The 18,156-nt window shown below is 39.6% G+C and overlaps 1 protein-coding gene across 3 annotated transcripts in view; it reads left to right on the forward strand.

The window, feature by feature from the left end:
- The window catches only part of LANCL1 (LanC like glutathione S-transferase 1), a 44,593-nt gene that overhangs the window by 18,790 nt on the left and 7,647 nt on the right, over positions 1–18,156 (forward strand). For 2 of the 3 annotated variants that reach the window (XM_007524515.3, XM_016188794.2), the window contains exons 4-6: positions 6,640–6,847; positions 14,617–14,752; positions 15,442–15,588. In XM_007524515.3, the coding sequence (XP_007524577.1) occupies positions 6,640–6,847; positions 14,617–14,752; positions 15,442–15,588 (491 nt within the window). The remainder of the gene's footprint in view (positions 1–6,639; positions 6,848–14,616; positions 14,753–15,441; positions 15,589–18,156) is intronic. The other variant, XM_060193972.1, reaches the window with a different exon arrangement.

Consider the following 18,156-nt stretch of genomic DNA (forward strand, 5'->3'; position numbering starts at 1 on the left):
GACAGAAACAGGCTGGGGGTATGGATCGACCTGCCAACACCCACATCCAGCAGAAAAGCAATTACATTATGTCACATTTTCTGCACCCCATAGAAAATTTTGGTCCATACTCCCAGAGAAGGAGAAATGTTAGGGGAAGATGATGACTGGAGAGCTCTAAACTTCCAACTCCATCAGGACCCAGAAAGAGAAAAAGAGAAGGAAAAAAAAAAAAAGGACACTTAGAAGTAGTAATATGTATAAGTGTGACTTAGGAAGGAGAAGGCAGGACCATAGAAAAAGTAGAAATATATATATGTATATATATAGACAATCATATAAATAATAGTCAATCCAAATCTTTGACGTTGGAGTTTCCAGTCGAGAGAATGGGGACACAGAACTCTCATAGTGAGAAGGGTGTAAAATCATAACCCTGTTATCTCATAATTTTGTAAGTCAAGATTAAATTACCAATGAAATAAAAATTAAAAAAAAAACAACTTTGTGAACTTCTGAAGTTTCAACTAGGGAACAGTTTGTTTGAGACAGAATAGATAACACATCACCCCTCCTTTGGGGAGCCCCAGTCTTCATGTTGCTCAAAACTGTCAGGGCCCTTTCTTGGGTGTTAGCCGAATCCTTATAATGCCTCTAGCAATATCTATAAAAATTCTAAGCATTGTTTTTGCTCCCAGAGCTCATGAAATGAGAATTTTAAAGCCTCTGGCCTGCAAGAAAATACCTCGTATAAACTAAAGTACAGTGGCAAAAAAAAAAGTACAGAACTGTAGACTTATAAATAAATGAACAATTATGAATAATCTCTAAAATATATATTGCAGAGAAGAGTTTTTGAAAGGTTCATATATCTGGAGTTTTTATCATCTTTGTATATGTTTAAGACACATCAGGGTCTTGATTGGTCAAGATGAATAGGACTAATGATCCCTCTGAAATTCAAAGGCTTAGTATTAATTACTTCTCAACAGCTGGCTATATTTATAGTACTACTACTGGGGATAAGTAGCTGAGTAAGGAAATTGCAGATTTAGAAGGGTCCCTAAGCAGTTTACCCTCCCCTCCCAGAGCAGTAACTACAGAAGGAAACAGAATAGAAAAATCTAGTTCAGAGCTTCCATTACTGAAATCCAGGGTGAATTCGTGTTACAGTGTTGATATATGTGATCCTCATTGTATATATCTTTTGTCTTTTCAAGTAAATTAGTTGTCAACTTGTGAAAACCAAGAGATTCCTGGGATGAACTGTGAGGCAGTACCAGACTTTTTGAACTACTTATATAAGAAAGTATCTGTCCCTGGTGTTAAGAGCAGTGCTGTCTTGGAATTTCTGCAGTGATGAGAATGTTATTGTGCTATCCATTGCAGCAGCCACTAACCACATGTGACTGACTATTGAGCGATCGTATACTTCAGGGTGACAGATACCTCAATTCTGAATAACCTAACAGGTTCCTGAAGTTACGAGATCAAAGTAATATATTTCTGGGTTTCCTCTGACTTTTCAGACCACAAAGAACATGATAGATTGGCTCTTTCTATCTTTCTTCCCTTTTGTTACCCTTTTTTTTTCTTTTTTACTTTTTTTTATTTATAAAAAGGAAACACTGACAAAACCATAGGATAAGAGGGGTACATACACTCCACACAATTCCCACCACCAGAACTCCATATATCATCCCCTCCCTTGATAGCTTTCCTATTCTTTAACTTTTTTTTTAATTGATGTAGTTACTATTGTTGTTGTCATTATTGGATAGGACAGAGAGAAATAGAGAGAGGAGGGGAAGACAAAGAGAGGGAGAGAGAGACAGACACCTGCAGACCTGCTTCACCACCTGTGAAGTGACTCCCCTGCAGGTGGGGAGCCAGGGGCTCGAACCGGGATCCTTACACTGGTCCTTGAGCTTTACGCTAGCTGCGCTTAACAGCTGCGCTACTGCCAGACTCCCTCTTGTCTTTTTTTTTTTTAATCACGTGAATAAATGCTCTACTTCACTTACCACTAGAGAAATACAAATTAAAACTATGCTGAGATACCATCTCACAACTGAGAGAATGGCTTACATCAACAAACCAGGAAATGACAGGTGTTAGAGAGGTTGTGGAGAAAAGGGAACTCTCCTTCACACTGCTCGTGGGAATGCAAACTGGTACAACCCCTTTGGAAGACTGTATGGAGAGTCCTTAAGCAAATAAAAATGCAAGAGTCTTAGCAATATCACTCTTAGGCATTTCTTCAGTGGACACTCAAGCATATGCACCATTATGTTCATAGCTGCATTATAAGCATATGCACCCCTATATTCATAGCTGCATTATTCACAATAGCGAAAAAGTAGAAGCCTAGATGCCCTTCATCAGATGACTGGCTAAAAAGTTATGGGATGTATATTCTACAGAATATCACTCTGTAATCAACAAAGATGATATTGTCTCCTTTGGGACAAAATGGCTGGAACTGGAAGTGATTATGCTTAATGAAATAAGTAAACAGAAGAAAGACAACTGTCAGATGGTTTCACTCATATGTGGAATCTAGAAATCGGATTTACATGAACTTGCCCAAAACAGAAAAAAGTCCAAATAAAACAGAAGCAAGCAAACTGTTTGTAAGACATATAAGAACTCTGGTGGTTCTCTTTGGGAGGTGGGAGGGTGGGGAAACGGCACTTTGGTGGTGGATTTGGTGTGAAACTATACATTGTCATCTTACAGTCTTGTAACGAACTATTAATAACAAAAATGTTTAAAATACCAAAAAAAAAAAAAAAAGAAGAAACAATTCACACTTGCATTGGATTGAGTCTCCTGGTCCAGTTGCTCATGAAATGGAAAGGGAACAACATGGCAGGTCACTTCCTCCAAGTTATTCCCATTCCACCCACTATGTCTCCTCAGTGAGAACCTAGTCACATGACCATATTCTGATGTAAAGAAGACTCTTGGGAGCCAGGCGGTAGCACAGCTGGTTAAGCACAGGTAGCTGCAAAGCACAAGGACCGGCGTAAGGATCCTGGTTCGAGCCCCCAGCTCCCCACCTTTAGGGGAGTCGATTCACAAGCGGTGAAGCAGGTTTGCAGGTGTCTTTCTCTCCCACACTCTGTCTTCCCCTCCTCTCTCCATTTCTCTCTGTCTTATCCAAGAACGATGACAACAATAGTAACTACAACAAGGGCGACCAAAGGGAATAAATAAATAAATAAATAAATAAATAAATAAATATTAAAAAAAAATAAGAAGAAGACTTCTGGGTGACCATGTGCCGAGCTAATAGCCAGGGCATTAATGTCAAAGGATAGAGGAGATAGGTTTTGGAGAACCACTTCACAATCTATCACAATACCTAAATCATCTTCCAAAGTAGAATGCCAATCAAACATATTTGATATAGGAAGATCAAGAGAAAGATTATAATCTTATTGTTAGAAATGGAAATAAAAATAGGCTAAAATAGCTATGACTGTTGCCAGTGGTGACCTTTGAGACACAGGAATAGAGTAAAACAGGGAACTGGAATCTTGCATATTACACTTTGAAGTACTACATGACTTTTTTCATGCAGAACATATTTATTCTGATAAATATTGCATTTTGGGCATGTTAGAGTATACACTAAGGCCAGGCCAATCGAGAGCAGGTGAGTTTTCTTTGCACAGTCCTTGAAGTTGTGTTTATTTATTTCTCAACTGTCTCGAGTCTTAAGCATTTATGCAGAGGAGTTATAATATGCATAAATGTTTGTCAAAGGTCAGAACATATGGTTTAGGTTCAAGACATTTGACCATAGCCAGTTCCCCCTTATTAAATTAGGGGACCTGAATAAAATATTGATGAGACAGTAAATGTGTTTGACTTACACATTTTGTCTTATTTTTCTGACTTAGACTGAGTTAAATTAATCTGCTCAAGATTTTTTTTTTTCTAGTTGGCAGCAGCACTCCTTTTCATCATTGGTATTTTATGACAGGGAAAGTAGACGTCATAAATTACAACCCAGGGGGTCAGGTGGTGGCACACCCTGTTAAACACACAGTACTAAGCTGGATTTGCGTAAGGATCCAGGTTTGAGTCCCCGCTCCCCACCTGCAGCAGGGATGCTTCATGAACAGTGAAGCAGATCTGCAGGTGTCTTGTCTTTCTCTCCCCCTCTGTAGCTTCCCCCTCCTCTCTCAATTTCTTTCTGTCTTAATGAATGAAAAGGAAAAAAAAGGAAAAAAAAAAAAAAAAGGCCACCATAAGCAGTGGATTCATAGGCATTCATAGTACCTGCACCAAGCCCCAGTAACTGGAGGGAAAAATAAATAAATAACTACAACCCACAGAAAGTTACTTAATCAAAAGTTACTTAATCTGGGCACTATGGCCCAGAACAAGGAGGAGAGAAATGGCACATTTAGGTGGTAGAATCCCAGAAGCTAGAAATATAATTCTTTACTGATCAAAGACAATCAAACAGAATCTTGCATCTCTGTGAGATTTTGTAAGACTTTTCTATTACATGGTTTTCATGAGAAGTGCATCAAGCCTTACAATTGCACACCATAGTGACTTTTATTTGTGGAATGTTTAAGCCAAGAAGAACTGTTGATAATGAGAGACAAAAGTCTGAAAAGGTAAACAATCAGGGCTTGGATATAATCACTTTTTATTTTCTGAGATATCAGTCATGTCACTGATGCTTATACAACTTAATTAGTGATGCTCCAGGCAGCAGTGGCACCAGGAGTACAAAATGAAAAGGCTAAGAATTTAAACAAATTGCCTACAGATGCTTGATATGGATAGAATTGAAACCTATTGTGGATCTAATACTAGAAGAAGATCTTGATATTGATCAATTGTGAAAATGAGTTTTTTTTTTTCTTATCCATCTACATGGTTTTAGACACTTAGCGTCTACAAACCTTAAGCACTGGTACATCTGATCATCAGCTTGTGGAATTACTAACACCAAGCTACTTACAAAGAGCAGAAAAGGTTATTAACTTTGGCAGGAAATGAAAATTTGGCCTTACTATACATGCAAAATTGAATTGTCTGTAGTACAAAGCTTTGGAGATTACCCATGCAAAATGAGGAAACTATCTAAATTCAAAATTGTCCTCACTACAGCGAAAAGTAATTTTGTAGACTGAATTTTTACTGCATTGAAATCCATGAAGAGATTGGCTCTATTAATTTAGATTTAAACAGAGGCACTATATCTCCTAAAAATGGTAAATGAGATGGAAAATATACTTTCAGGGAGAAATGGCTTTCTGAAAATGCTGCAGGCAGGCACACTCCCTCCTCCACATTTTTTGAGTGTGTCCTGAAACCAGTCTGCAGCAGAGGGGAAAGCTCTCTCTACTATAACAGGAATTTGGAATAAGGACATGCAGACGCCTCAATTTCATATAGCAGACTTCAAAAGCAGGATAAGAAGCAAAATGAGAAAGACCGAAAGCAAAAGTTATTCGCAGTTTTTTTTCCTCTTTTTTAAATATTTTCTTTTCTTTTTTATATTTTACCCTTAAATGACTGGGTCCTCCAAAGAAGGAAAAAAGAATGAGGACTTGAATGTATTTCTCAAATCTCAGCTAACTAATTGTCTAGTAATCTTTGCCTAGAAGAATACTGAAGTAGGGGATATATTTATTTATACTATCTTCTCATATGCAAAAAATTATGTTTTTATATAATGAGAAATTAAATTTTTATTTCCTATTTGATACTTTTTTCCCCCCATTTCATTGTATAGGACTGAGAGAGATTGAGAGAGAATAGGGAGGCAGAGGGAGAGAAAGATAGACACCTGCAGACAGTCTACCTTGCCGCTTGTGAAGCCGACCCCCTGCAGGTGGGGAGCAGGACTGGAATCTTGCACACAATACTATGTGCTCTTAACGGTACACCACTGTTCATCCCTCCCCCCATTCAGTATTCTTTCATTCATGGAACAAATATTTTTTGAATTTGTTATTAAGTCAATTATGACTTATTAAATAAATGACTGACTGGAACCCTACAGATGGCCTTTCATTTATCCACAGAGAATGCTAGCGCAATAGCCAGAGTAACAAGACTTAGTGAGATAAACGTGAGTTTAACTTTCTTTCCTTCTTTATTTTTTTTAACTTATTCCCTTTTGTTGCCCTTGTTGTTTTATTGTTGTAGTTATTATTGTTGTTGTTATTGATGTCCTTCTTGTTGGGTAGGAGAGAAATGGAGAGGAGGGGAAGACAGAGAGGGGAGAGAAAGACAGACACCTGCAGATCTGCTTCACCACCTGTGAAGCCACTCCCTTGTAGGTGGGAGGGGGCCTCAAACAGGGATCCTTAATGCTAGTTCTTGCACTTCTCACCACCAATCTTAACCTGCTGCACTACCACCCGACTCCCGGGTTTCGCTTTCTTACAGGTTTTTAGAATTATTGTTTACAGTTGTAATGATGAGAAAACATTCGCCCTTGTCTTGTTCTAAGAGCTACATAGTAATAAAGCTGAAACTAGAACTAAGATCATCTGAACTTCTAAGCAGTTTACATGTTCACTGTAACTTGTCAGTCACCAATACTGCTCAGTGGTCTGCACATCAAGTTAAGACAGTTAATGACTCTACCGAATCTTTGCAATTTTTTTTTCCTTTGCTTTTCAGGTATTGCTCTCCTTTACTTACATCTTTATGATCTGTTTGGGGACCCTGCCTACCTACAGATGGCACATGGATATATAAAGCAGAGTCTGAGCTGTCTGAGCAAGCGGTCCATCACCTTCCTTTGTGGGGATGCAGGCCCCCTGGCGGTGGCCGCAGTGTTGTATCACAAGATGAACAATGAGAAGCAGGCAGAAGACTGCATTGCCCGGTAATGTTTCTTTGTGAATTATTATCTGGACATCATAATGCATTACTTCTGTCAGCTAGCAAAAAGAACATTTTAGTAAATTTTCTTTTCTCTCAGCAATGAATCTTACCACTGTCACACGATCAGTTCTTTTATTAGTCTTATGTTGTAATTAAGAAACAATTGTTATAGTCCTGTTTTGTTGCAAGATCAAATTACACTGATGGGCTTCAGATCACACACCAATCCAGTAACGGAAACGAGGCTGAGAGCTTAATAATGTGACTACTAATCTGAGACATTATCCAAGATCAATAATTCAATGAAATATCATTCACTATGTAGTGGCTAGAGAGACCTCCTGAGGAACCACTTAAGTGGTTTAAAACTGCTTCTTTTTTTGGAGCAGACAGCATGCACATGCAGATCTTCAATCTTAATACCAGTTAGGGTATCCTGCTAGAAGCTTGTGAACTGTGAAGAATTAACTAAACTTTTTTTTTAAGTAGTTATTTCATAATGACAAGATTGTGATATAAGAGGGGTACAATTCCCACCACCAGTGTTCCATATACCCTCCTCTCTATTTGAGGTTTCCCTATTCTTTGTCCCACTGGGAGTATGGACCAAAGATCTTTATGGAGTGCAGAAGGGGGGGGGGTCTGGCTTCTATAATTGCTTCTCAGCTGGACATGGGCAGTGACAGGTGGATCCACACCCCCAGCCTGGAATTAACTAAATTGTTATATTAATACAATTATTGAATTTCTAGAGTTTATTGAACGTTCTTCCCAAATCCTACTAGGACACCTGGCTGCCATGCAGCTAACTCTTAACACATAGTTGCAATTCCAACAAAGAGTTTTGATTGGATTGGGCATAGTTAACCTTACTTTTTGTAAAACAAGCAATAGCTGATAGTGTCTGTGGGGAAGGATATGGTGTTTTCGAGAGGGAAAAGGGAGAGCAAGTGGGGAAAATGGGACGAGGGAGTCATTTTATTAGGAGCACTAGAGCTTTGCGGTAGGTTTGGTAAGAACCCTACATGTATGGAGATGTGAAAATATACACCTAAAATTGTGTGGCATTGTAAAGCAGCAATCAATCATTATTTAAAAATAATAATAACAAATCTGGGGGGTCGGGCGGTAGTGCAGCGGGTTAAGCGCAGGTGGCGCAAAACGCAAGGACCGGCAAAGGATCCCGGTACGAGCCCCCGGCTCCCCACCTGCAAGGGAATTGCTTCACAGGCGGTGAAGCCGGTCTGCAGGTGTCTATCTTTCTCTCCCCCTCTCTGTCTTCCCCGCCTCTCTCCATTTCTCTCTGTCCTATCCAACAACAACAAGAATAACAACAATAATGACCGCCACAAGGCTACAACAAGGGCAACAAAAGGGGGGAAAAAATGGCCTCCAGGAGCAGTGGATTCATGGTGCAGGCACTGAGCACCAGCAATAACCCTGGAGGCAAAGAAAAAAAAAATCTGGAGGAATAATTGTTTTATTAATAACGAAATAGATAAATAAACTTTACATTTTATAACAGTTCTTAGTTCACAATAGGGAAATAGATTTCTCTTGAACTATATACACAGCTTAGCCTCCTCCAAGAGTTCACTCTGTTGGTGAACGTTCTGTGGATTTAAACAAATGATAGTGACATGTATCCATCAGAGTATCATAGAGAAAAATAATAATGAAATAAAACTATATTTTAAAGTATCATAGAGATTATTTTCATTGCCTTTAAAACAATCTTCTGTGTATCACCTGCTTATATATCCCCAGAAATCTTTGATGTGTGTTCTGTCTCCATAGTTTTGCCTTTTTTTCATAATGCCATATAGTTTAAATGGTTCAGGATAGAACTGTTTCATATTCACATCTTTTGCTTAATAGTTTGCATGTAAGTTCCTTCCATGTTTCTTTTTTTTTTTTTTCCTCCAGGTTTATTGCTGGGCTCGGTGCCTGCACCATGAATCCACCGCTCCTGGAGGCCATTTTTCCCCCTTTTTGTTGCCCTAGTTGTTGCAGCCTTGTTGCGGTTATTATTGCCATTGTTGACGTTGCTTTTGTTGTTGGATAGGACAGAGAGAAATGGAGAGAGGAGGGGAAGACAGACAGAGAGGGGAGAGAAAGATAGACACCTGCAGACCTGCTTCACCGCCTGTGAAGCGACTCCCCTGCAGGTGGGGAGCCGGGGGCTCGAACCGGGATCCTTACGCCGGTCCCTGCGCTTTGCGCCATGTGCACTTAACCCACTGCGCCACTGCCCGACTCCCTCCATGTTTCTTTACGGCTTAATGTAATTCCTTTTTTCAGTGCTAAATAATACTTCATTCTCTGATGTACCAAATTTCTTTGTGGCTTTTTGTTTGTGTCATTTGTTGGAGGAGGAGTTGATGGTTGTTGGCACATAAATACCATTCCTTTTTTTTTTTTTAAGATTTTATTTATTTACGAGAAAGTTAGGAGGAGAGAGAAAGAACCAGACATCACTCTGGCACATGTGCTGTTGGGGATCAAACTCACGACCTCATGCTTGAGAGTCCAAAGCTTTACCACTGTGCCACCTCCCAGACCACATAAATATTTCTTATTTCTTCATGATCGGTGTTTACAAAACACCTACCCCCAAGTGCTGTTCTTTCCCATCATGATGTACCAGCTGCCCCTCAAGCCTCTCTGCCCTGTCCCATCCTCTCCTTCACCATAGTCCTTTGATTTGGTACAGGACCAGAGTTTATTAATCCAATCTCCTGTGAAGGGTTATATTGCTTACTTCCAAACTGCAGCAAATGTGAAGAAAGCTTCTATTAATAGCCATGTGAAGACTCTTGTGTGAACCTAAGTTTTAGGCTCCTTTGAGTAAACACCAAGGAATACAGTTGGTGGATGCTGTGGTAAGAATTACTTTTAGCTTTGTAAGAAACCACTAAAGTGACTGGGCTATTTTGCATTCTTGCCAGCAAGGAATGAGAGTCCCAATCACTTTCATACATGCCAGCATTTAGCACGGCCAGTCTTCTAGTTGTTTGCAGTTCTAATAGACATGTGGTAATCTGCCTTTGCTATTTTAATTTTTAATTATTTTAATTTGCATTTCCCTGATGACATAGAATTCAGAACATCTTTTTATATATTTACTTGCTACCTGATTGTCTTTCTTTGGTAAGCATCTATTAAAGTATTCAGCCCATTTCCTGATTGGGTCCAGCAATATTTTAATCAACAATAGATTTCCACTGATATTTTCTGTAAATGACTTTTAGAGAGGACGAGCAACAGTGCACCTGGTTGAGTGCACATGTTACATACAGTGTGCAAACACTCAGGTTAAATCCCCAGGAGGGAAAGCTTTGTGAGCAGTGAAGTGGTGCTACAAGTATCTCTCTGAATACTGGATGATCTTGCTTATAGATGAAACTTAAGGAACAAGGACAGAAAGGGAAAGCACAAAGTGAACTGGGTGTGATGTGTTGCACCAAAGCAAAGGACTGTGGGGAAGGGAAGAGATGAAAAGGACATTGGGGTCATGGTGAATGACGGGGGAAAGGGCCTACTTGAAGGTGAAAGTGTGCTGTAGATACCTATCACAGTAGGATGAAAAACTGTTCTCGGCAGCCGGGTGATGGCGCATCTGGTTGAGCGCACATGTTGCAAAGCGCAATGACCCAGGTTGGAGCCAGGTCCCCACCTGCAAGAGGAAAGCTTTGCGAGTGGTGAAGCAGGGCTACCAGGTGTCTCTCTGTCTCTCTCCCTCTCAACCACCCACTTCCCTCTCAATTTCTGGCTGTCTCTATCCAATAAACAAAGATTTAAATATAAATATATATATATATATTTATATATATATATTTTAAAAAGAAAGAAATTGTTCTCATATGTCAATGACTTACTGTAAACAGTTAACCCCTCCATAAAAAAGAAAAATGTTAAGTATTTAAGAAATTAATAAACATAAACAGGCCAGCTTTCCGGCTAACTTTAACATACATAGGATTTGGAGACTAAGGAATGATAAACAACTTTGACTTCCTGATCAGAAAATATATATCCTCCACTTTTTTTTTTTTTTACAACTCTATCCTCCACTTTTGTAGAGTGGTGAACAAGAAAATAGTTTATTTATTTAAAAAAAAATGTTACACCTTAGCAGGTGAGATAACTCACTTGGAATGGCTTCCTACTTTGCTCTGTGAGCGACCCAGGTTCAAACCCCCAGTAGATGGGGGTTAATCTGACACTAGGAAAAACTTCAGTGCTATGATCTCACACACACACACTTTTCTATCTCTTTCTCTCTTTATTTCTCTTCACTTTCTCCCTATTTGAAAAGTGTCAGCCTGGATCTGTGAAGCCCCAACAATGGCAAGAAAAAAAGGAAAAAGTCTTAAAACATTTTTCCTTGGTGATACAAGAAAAAAACTGTCGCCAGGAGGAAACACTGCTATCAATGGAACAGACTAACCCTGTTTTGATGTGTCTCTTCTTTCCTACAGTGATTTTTCAGTTACTTATTATTTATTCCCTTTTGTTGCCCTTGTTGTTTTATTGTTGTAGTTATTATTGTTTTTGTTGTTGTTGATGTTGTCGTTATTGGATAGAACAGAGAGAAATGGAGAGATGAGAGGAAGACAGAGAGGGGGAGAGAAAGACGCCTGAAAATCTGCTTCACTGCCTGTGAAGCGACTCCCCTGCAGGTGGGGAGCTAGGGGCTTGAACTGGGATCCTTATGCCGGTCCTTGCGCTTTGCGCCACCTGCGCTTAACCCGCTACGTACCACCGACTCCCGACTTGATTCTTTTAAAGATTGGTTGCTATTAATATCAACATATACAAACAAATCAATGGATCTGCAATAATAAGTTTCAGGATTAGAGTTTCTGAAAGAAATAACCATTATAACTTATAAATCTTGGCATCTCTTTTTATCATGAGAATATAGTGTGGAAAACATGCAGTTAAAAGTCTTACTCCCTTTACTATTTATCAAACAGGTCTAATGGGTTTTTTGTAATTTAAATCAAAATCGGGGGAAGGGATGAACTACTCTGCTCCTTACTTTAAACTGTAAAGTGTTGTTTTTAACTAGATGATCTGAGCAATACTTTATTCTTAAGTATTTGATAGGTATTTGAACTTCCCAAGTGCAAATGTGCTTGTATAACAGAATGGTAATTATATGTTGCCACCTAGTGGTAATGCAGGTCATAACATTGGCAGCTAAAACCAAGTTTTTCTACAATAGCTAGTCAAATTTTATTTAGGCAGGAATGACATTGGACTTCTCAAGGCACTAACTGTTCTGAGTAGCTTCCAGAGAGCATGATTAGTGTTAAAAAGTCAAAAACAATTTCCTTTTCTATTTTGTTCCTGTTTTGGTTGTCATTATCAGGACTTCATCGCTCCAGGTCACCTTTTTTCAGATAGAAAGAGACAGAAACCAAGGGAGAAAAAGACACCACAGGACTGAAGCTTCCTCCCTTGTGGTGAGGGCTGGATTAAATGTGCATGGTGTGCACAACTAAGCAGACACACTATGCAGATGAGCCATTTTGCTAACACCCATTCTTACTTGAGCCATAACCGAAACACTTTTTCTCAGGCCCACTTGCCAGTATGAGCTGCACTGCTTTCAGGTTAAGGGAGCATCATGAGGAAAACTTGGTCGACTCACTAGTTGCTCAGCAGCACCTCAAGTTCCAGTCTTCTTTTCCATTCTGTCTCCTACTGTTCACTTTTCAGAATACCCAAGTGACTGTTTCATTTCTCTGTAAGTTCGGGAGCTATAAGAGAGGCAGTAGAGTATGTTTTTTATTTCTTCTTAACTGGAACCAGAACCAAAAGTGATTTTTTTTTGGTTTTTTTTTTGGTTTTTTTTAGACGATGAACCGAGTCAGTATGGAACTAACAAATTATAACACATCCATTGAATGAGCTGGTTTGCATTCATGATAAAGAATGAGATTACATTTTTACATGCTTGGATATAATGGTGTCAAGCTATATTGCTTAATAGCAAGCCTGAGAATATTTGGAGAAATATGTTTATAAAATGCACATTATGGAGGGCCAGGCAGTGTTGCACTCAGTAGAGTATACACATTGCCATGTGTAAGAATCCAGGTTCAAGTCCCTACTCCCCACCGGAAGGCGGGGAATCTTCAGAAACGATGAAGCAATGCTACAGTTGTCAGTCTTTCTCTCTCCTTTTCTGTCTCCTTTTCCCCTCTTAATTTCTTTCTGTCCTATTAAATAAAAGACAAAAAAGGAAGCGAAGAAGAGCAAGATGGCCACCAAGAGCAATTACTTTATCATTTAGACACCAAGCCCAAGTGATAAACTGTTGACAATTAAAATAATGATGATAATAATAATAACAATAAGTAAAATGTATATTATGTTTATCATAAAATCACTTTGGGAATTTAGTAAGAAATTGTTATCTCCAATTGTTTCTAAAAAGGAAGCCTACAAGCTGGGACACTTGGAGAACTATAGCTTTATACCATTACAATGCAGCTGACCAGGCTGCTGCACAGACATTTCAGATGATACAACAGTTGGTTCCAGATGCTACCATGATGCCAACCAGATTTCCCTGGGCAGATGACCCCACCATATGTCCTGGAGCCCCACCTCCCCAGATCCCTGCCCCACTAGGGAAAGGGAGAGACAAGCTGGGAGTATGGATCAGCCTGTCAACGCCCATGTTCAGCAGGGAAGCAATTACAGAAGCCAGACCTTCCACCTTCTGCATCCCGCAATGATCCTGGGTCCATATTCCCAGAGGGATAAAGATTAGGAAAGCTATCAGGGAAGGGGATGGGATATAGAGCTCTGGGGGGGGGGGGGGAGATTGTGTGGAAATGTACTCCTCTCATCCTGTAGTCTTGTCAATGTTTCCATTTTATAAGTTAAAAAAGAAAAGAAAAGAAAAGATGAAACAAGACCCAGGCAGGAGCTGAGGTGTATCAAGCATTTAATCATATGGAAGTAGATGACCCTTTTTCTGTTGACTTAAACCTTTCTCCAGGTTAAATGCTATAATAAGCAGGCTTGTTTGTTTGTTTATGAGACAAAGAGAGAGAAATGTAGAACCAGAGCCCTTCTTGATTCCTCTGACCCTAACTGCCAAAATGCTAGTTTTAGGACATGCCCCCTGAATAATTGGGACGTGTCCAAGAAACCTCATACACTTGTATTCTGGAAAATTCTTTGAATTTGTCTGTCAGTTTCATCATAAATTGGAGAAATATGAGGGGCTGGGTGATGCTGCACCCAGTTGAGTACACACAAGGATCCAGGTTCAAGCCCCCAGTTCCCATCTGCAGGCACTGGGGGGAGCTTCACAAACAGTTCTGCAGGAAGCAGTGAAGCACTTCTGCAAGTGTCTCTTTCATTCTCTTTATCTCCCCCTTCACTCTGAATTCCTCTCTGTTCTATCAAGTAAAATGAAAAGAAATACTAAAAAAACATTAAAGAAATGTATTTGAAGGTTTAACCTTTTGAGTAACTGAATACCTTTTGTGGTCTGGCCTAGCCCATTCAATGTTTAATATAGACTGATTAATAACAGATATATATATATATATATATATATATATGAAGAATCTGTGTGTATAATGTATTAATTATTAACAGTGAAACACTTGACATAACAGGTAATAAATATAATCTACTATCAAAGATACTCAGATGTATGTATTTTTAAGTGTGGCATTTTAAAGTTTAAACTACTGCTTGGTCCCTTTCAGATTAGCTTTAGCGATGTGTTTCCATCCCCAGGCTAATGCACCTAAATAAGATTGATCCTCACGCTCCAAACGAGATGCTCTACGGACGCATGGGCTACATCTATGCTCTTCTCTTCGTGAACAAGCACTTTGGAGAGGAAAAGATTCCTCAGAGCCATATTCAGCAGGTGCCACATTTTGCATTTTTTTTGGGGGGGGGAGGATTTCTTTTGAGCTTCCCATTTACTGCCTGTTTAAGCTGTTGGTTTTGCTTTCACCCTGAATACAAAGAAAGTGTAGCTTGACTTCTGTTTTTTTTTTTTTAATCCCCGCCACCCCGTAGCTTGACTTCTGAAGGGCAGACAGGATCAGAGAACCAACAGCTTCACCCCAAGCGTAGTAGAGAGTGACTTGTGGTGGAAAGTGTACCCTGTTTGATTTCAGAGGTTAGAGGTTCTTTCTTAAATTAATACTTGTTTATGACAGAGGATGAGAATAGAGAAACTAAATATAAAATCGGTCTGGTGATTGGGCCTTCTATCTGTGGGGCCTCAGATGTGGAAGTCCCTAGATTTGGGGCTGGAAATTCTTTCAGAAGAATTACAAGGGACAGATGTCATCTCCTAGGTGTAGATGTATTTTGTGAGTGAATGAGTTCACAGGTGAATTCTTACATGCGCTAGTAAAAAGAACTCAAACCATCATGGGCTCCCCTCTTAGGGAGATTACAGTCTTCCCCTCTTCTGAGTGCTGAATTAAACTGCACTTCCCCATGGTTATAAGGTGGTGTCCAATACATTACATTCCCTGCTGCTCTTAGCAAAAAAAAAAAAAAAAAAAAAAAAATTTATTCTGTCGGTTGACTTTCTCCCCGTAGATTTGTGAAACAATCTTAACCTCTGGAGAAAATCTAGCTAGAAAAAGAAACTTCCTATCAAAGACTCCACTGATGTATGAGTGGTATCAAGAATATTATGTGGGCGCAGCTCATGGCCTGGCAGGAATTTATTACTTCCTGATGGAGGTAAGAGGTGATGTGGTGAATTTTCAAGGTGCTTCCTGCCTATATTGTCTTGGGCAGGAAAATCGGTGTTTCAAGTATATATATTTCCACCTCTCCTTGTAATTATCTGACCTAGACAAACAGCCGTACTGTTTTTCAAGGTGGATATGAAAGTGAATGAATGTAAGAGACGCTGTGGTTTGAGCTGATGTTTGATTTACAAGTAATCAGTCCTTGTGTGAACTTCAGTATTTTGACTTGTAGTTCTGTATAAACTGCCTTATGTTCTTCTCTTCTCATTAGCAAGTGCCTTGAATTTAAAAATAGTCCACATTATGAATCACAGTTCACTGAAACAAACTCCAGGAGTAAAAACAAAAATCAATAGAAAACTAATGAGCACTGGTTGCCGGAGGCTCACTCAGAGAGCAAAACTAAGAGACCTTTTCAGCGGACTTTGTGTAACTAATGTGAAAAATGGTTAAATATGCAATACCCACCAATACTTGGGATCTAGTACTCTTGGGAGACATCATCCAAAGTCAAATATTATTAAAGACAAATAGCGTTTACTGCAGTAAGTCTGACCTGGGAGGGGAGGTCAGAGGAGGAATTCTTATGAGAGCATTGTTCCCGGGGGCTTATTTAGCTCTCTTTAAGGAGAAGTTGGCACTTGTGAATAAGAGTAAGCATTCTTGGCAAAGAGAATTGATTTTAAATAGCACTGAAGATGTCCCCATCACCTTCTCAAAGTGCAATGTGGCATAAAGAAAAGTGTTCCATTCATATTTTCAACATGAGCGCTTAGATACACATATTAGTACCTAGTTGAGTATCTGGCTATAGTGCAAAATCAGTGTCAAGACAGCTCTCACCTGATAACTAAACAATGACAAGGAAACTAAAAAATAAACAACTCAGGAGTCAGGCTGTAGCGGGTTAAGTACACGAGGCGCAAAACGCAAGGACCTGTGTAAAGATCCCAGTTTGAGCCCTGGCTCCCCACCTGCAGGAGAGTCACTTCACCAGTGGTGAAGTAGGTCTGCAGGTGTCTCTCTTTCTCTCCCCCTCTCTGTCTTCCGCCTCCTCTCTCCATTTCTTTCTGTCCTATCCAACAACGACGACAACAATAATAACTACAACAATAAAACAAGGACAACAAAAGGGAATAAATAAAATAAATATTTAAAAAATAAATAAATAAAAATAAACAACTCAATTATTATTGCTTTTGAGTGCAAAATCATACTTTTGAGTGTTACTGGCAGTAAGTGACTATTATATTTATTCTGGACTTCTCTTATGACTAGAGTTTTTCAACATTTAGTCTTAAACTTTTATTTTTCTGGCACACTTCCTCATTGGCTTTCTATTGCCAGAAATAAACATAGATTCTTAAATGTCTTTTTTAATTTTGTGGTTATTTTTTTATTTTTTATCTATTTATATTACAGAATTACATGTCGATGGGGGTTTGAATCCACACCATTCCCACCACCAGAGTTCTGAATCTTCACTCTCCCCACTGCAATCCTCCACTGTTCCCCTAAAGCTTTAGACATGGGCCAACCATCTTCTTTACAATTATCTGTCCCCATTTATACATAGTTGCCCCTTCTTTTTCTGATTCACTCCTCTCTTTCCCTCTGAGCCACTCATGACATCATAACTACCTCCACATGTCCCTCTCCTTTTCCTTCTCTCTCCCTGGGTGCTGATGGAGCTGGAGTGCAGAGTCCTCTTATCTTCATCCTGTCACGTCTCCCCCGCTGGGAGTATGGATCAAGGTTGTTTATGGGGAGCTAGATTCTTTTTTTTTCTTTTTTGCCCCCAGGGTTATTGCTGGGGCTCAGTGCCTGCACCATGAATCCACCATCCCTGGAGGCCTTTTCTTTTCTCCCCCCCCCCCCTTTTGTTGCCCTTGTTGTTGTAGCCTTGTTGTGGTTATTATTTTTGTTGTTGATGTCATTCATTGTTGGATAGGACAGAGAGAAATGGAGAGAGGCGGGGAGGACAGAGAGGGGGAGAGAAAGACAGACACCTGCAGACCTGCTTCACCGCCTGTGAAGCGACTCTCCTGCAGGTGGGGAGCTGGGGGCTCGAACCGGGATCCTTATGCCAGTCCTTGTGCTTTGCACCACGTGCGCTTAACCTACAGCACCACCGCCCTACCCCCCAGGAACTAGATTCTTAAATGTCTTCAGGAAAAGGCAATTCATGTCTTCTGAAGTCTCAAGCAAAGTTAAGAATCTCACATGTGAGTGATTGGAATATTTTATGACCTTGTAGTAAAGAAGTTCATCAGGAGGTGTTTAACCCTCCTCCTCCTTTTGTTGACTGTAACAAGAATTATGGAAACCCAAGTAGGGAGTTTTCCATTTGAATATTTACATGTACCTGAAATAATTTAATGTTAAATCCTAATGGTCATTCTGTTAGGTATCTACTTACCAACATAAAATGGAACATTTTATATGAGCCCTGTTGGGCAATCCCTTTAAGTTTGAAGAGAATCCACTCATTCTACTTGAGTGTTCAGGTTATTTTTCTCTTATGAAAAGGAGAAAGATACTAAGCAGTACTCACTCT

The sequence above is a fragment of the Erinaceus europaeus genome, chromosome 7 (genome assembly GCF_950295315.1).
Source record: "Erinaceus europaeus chromosome 7, mEriEur2.1, whole genome shotgun sequence".
NCBI lineage: Eukaryota > Metazoa > Chordata > Mammalia > Eulipotyphla > Erinaceidae > Erinaceus > Erinaceus europaeus.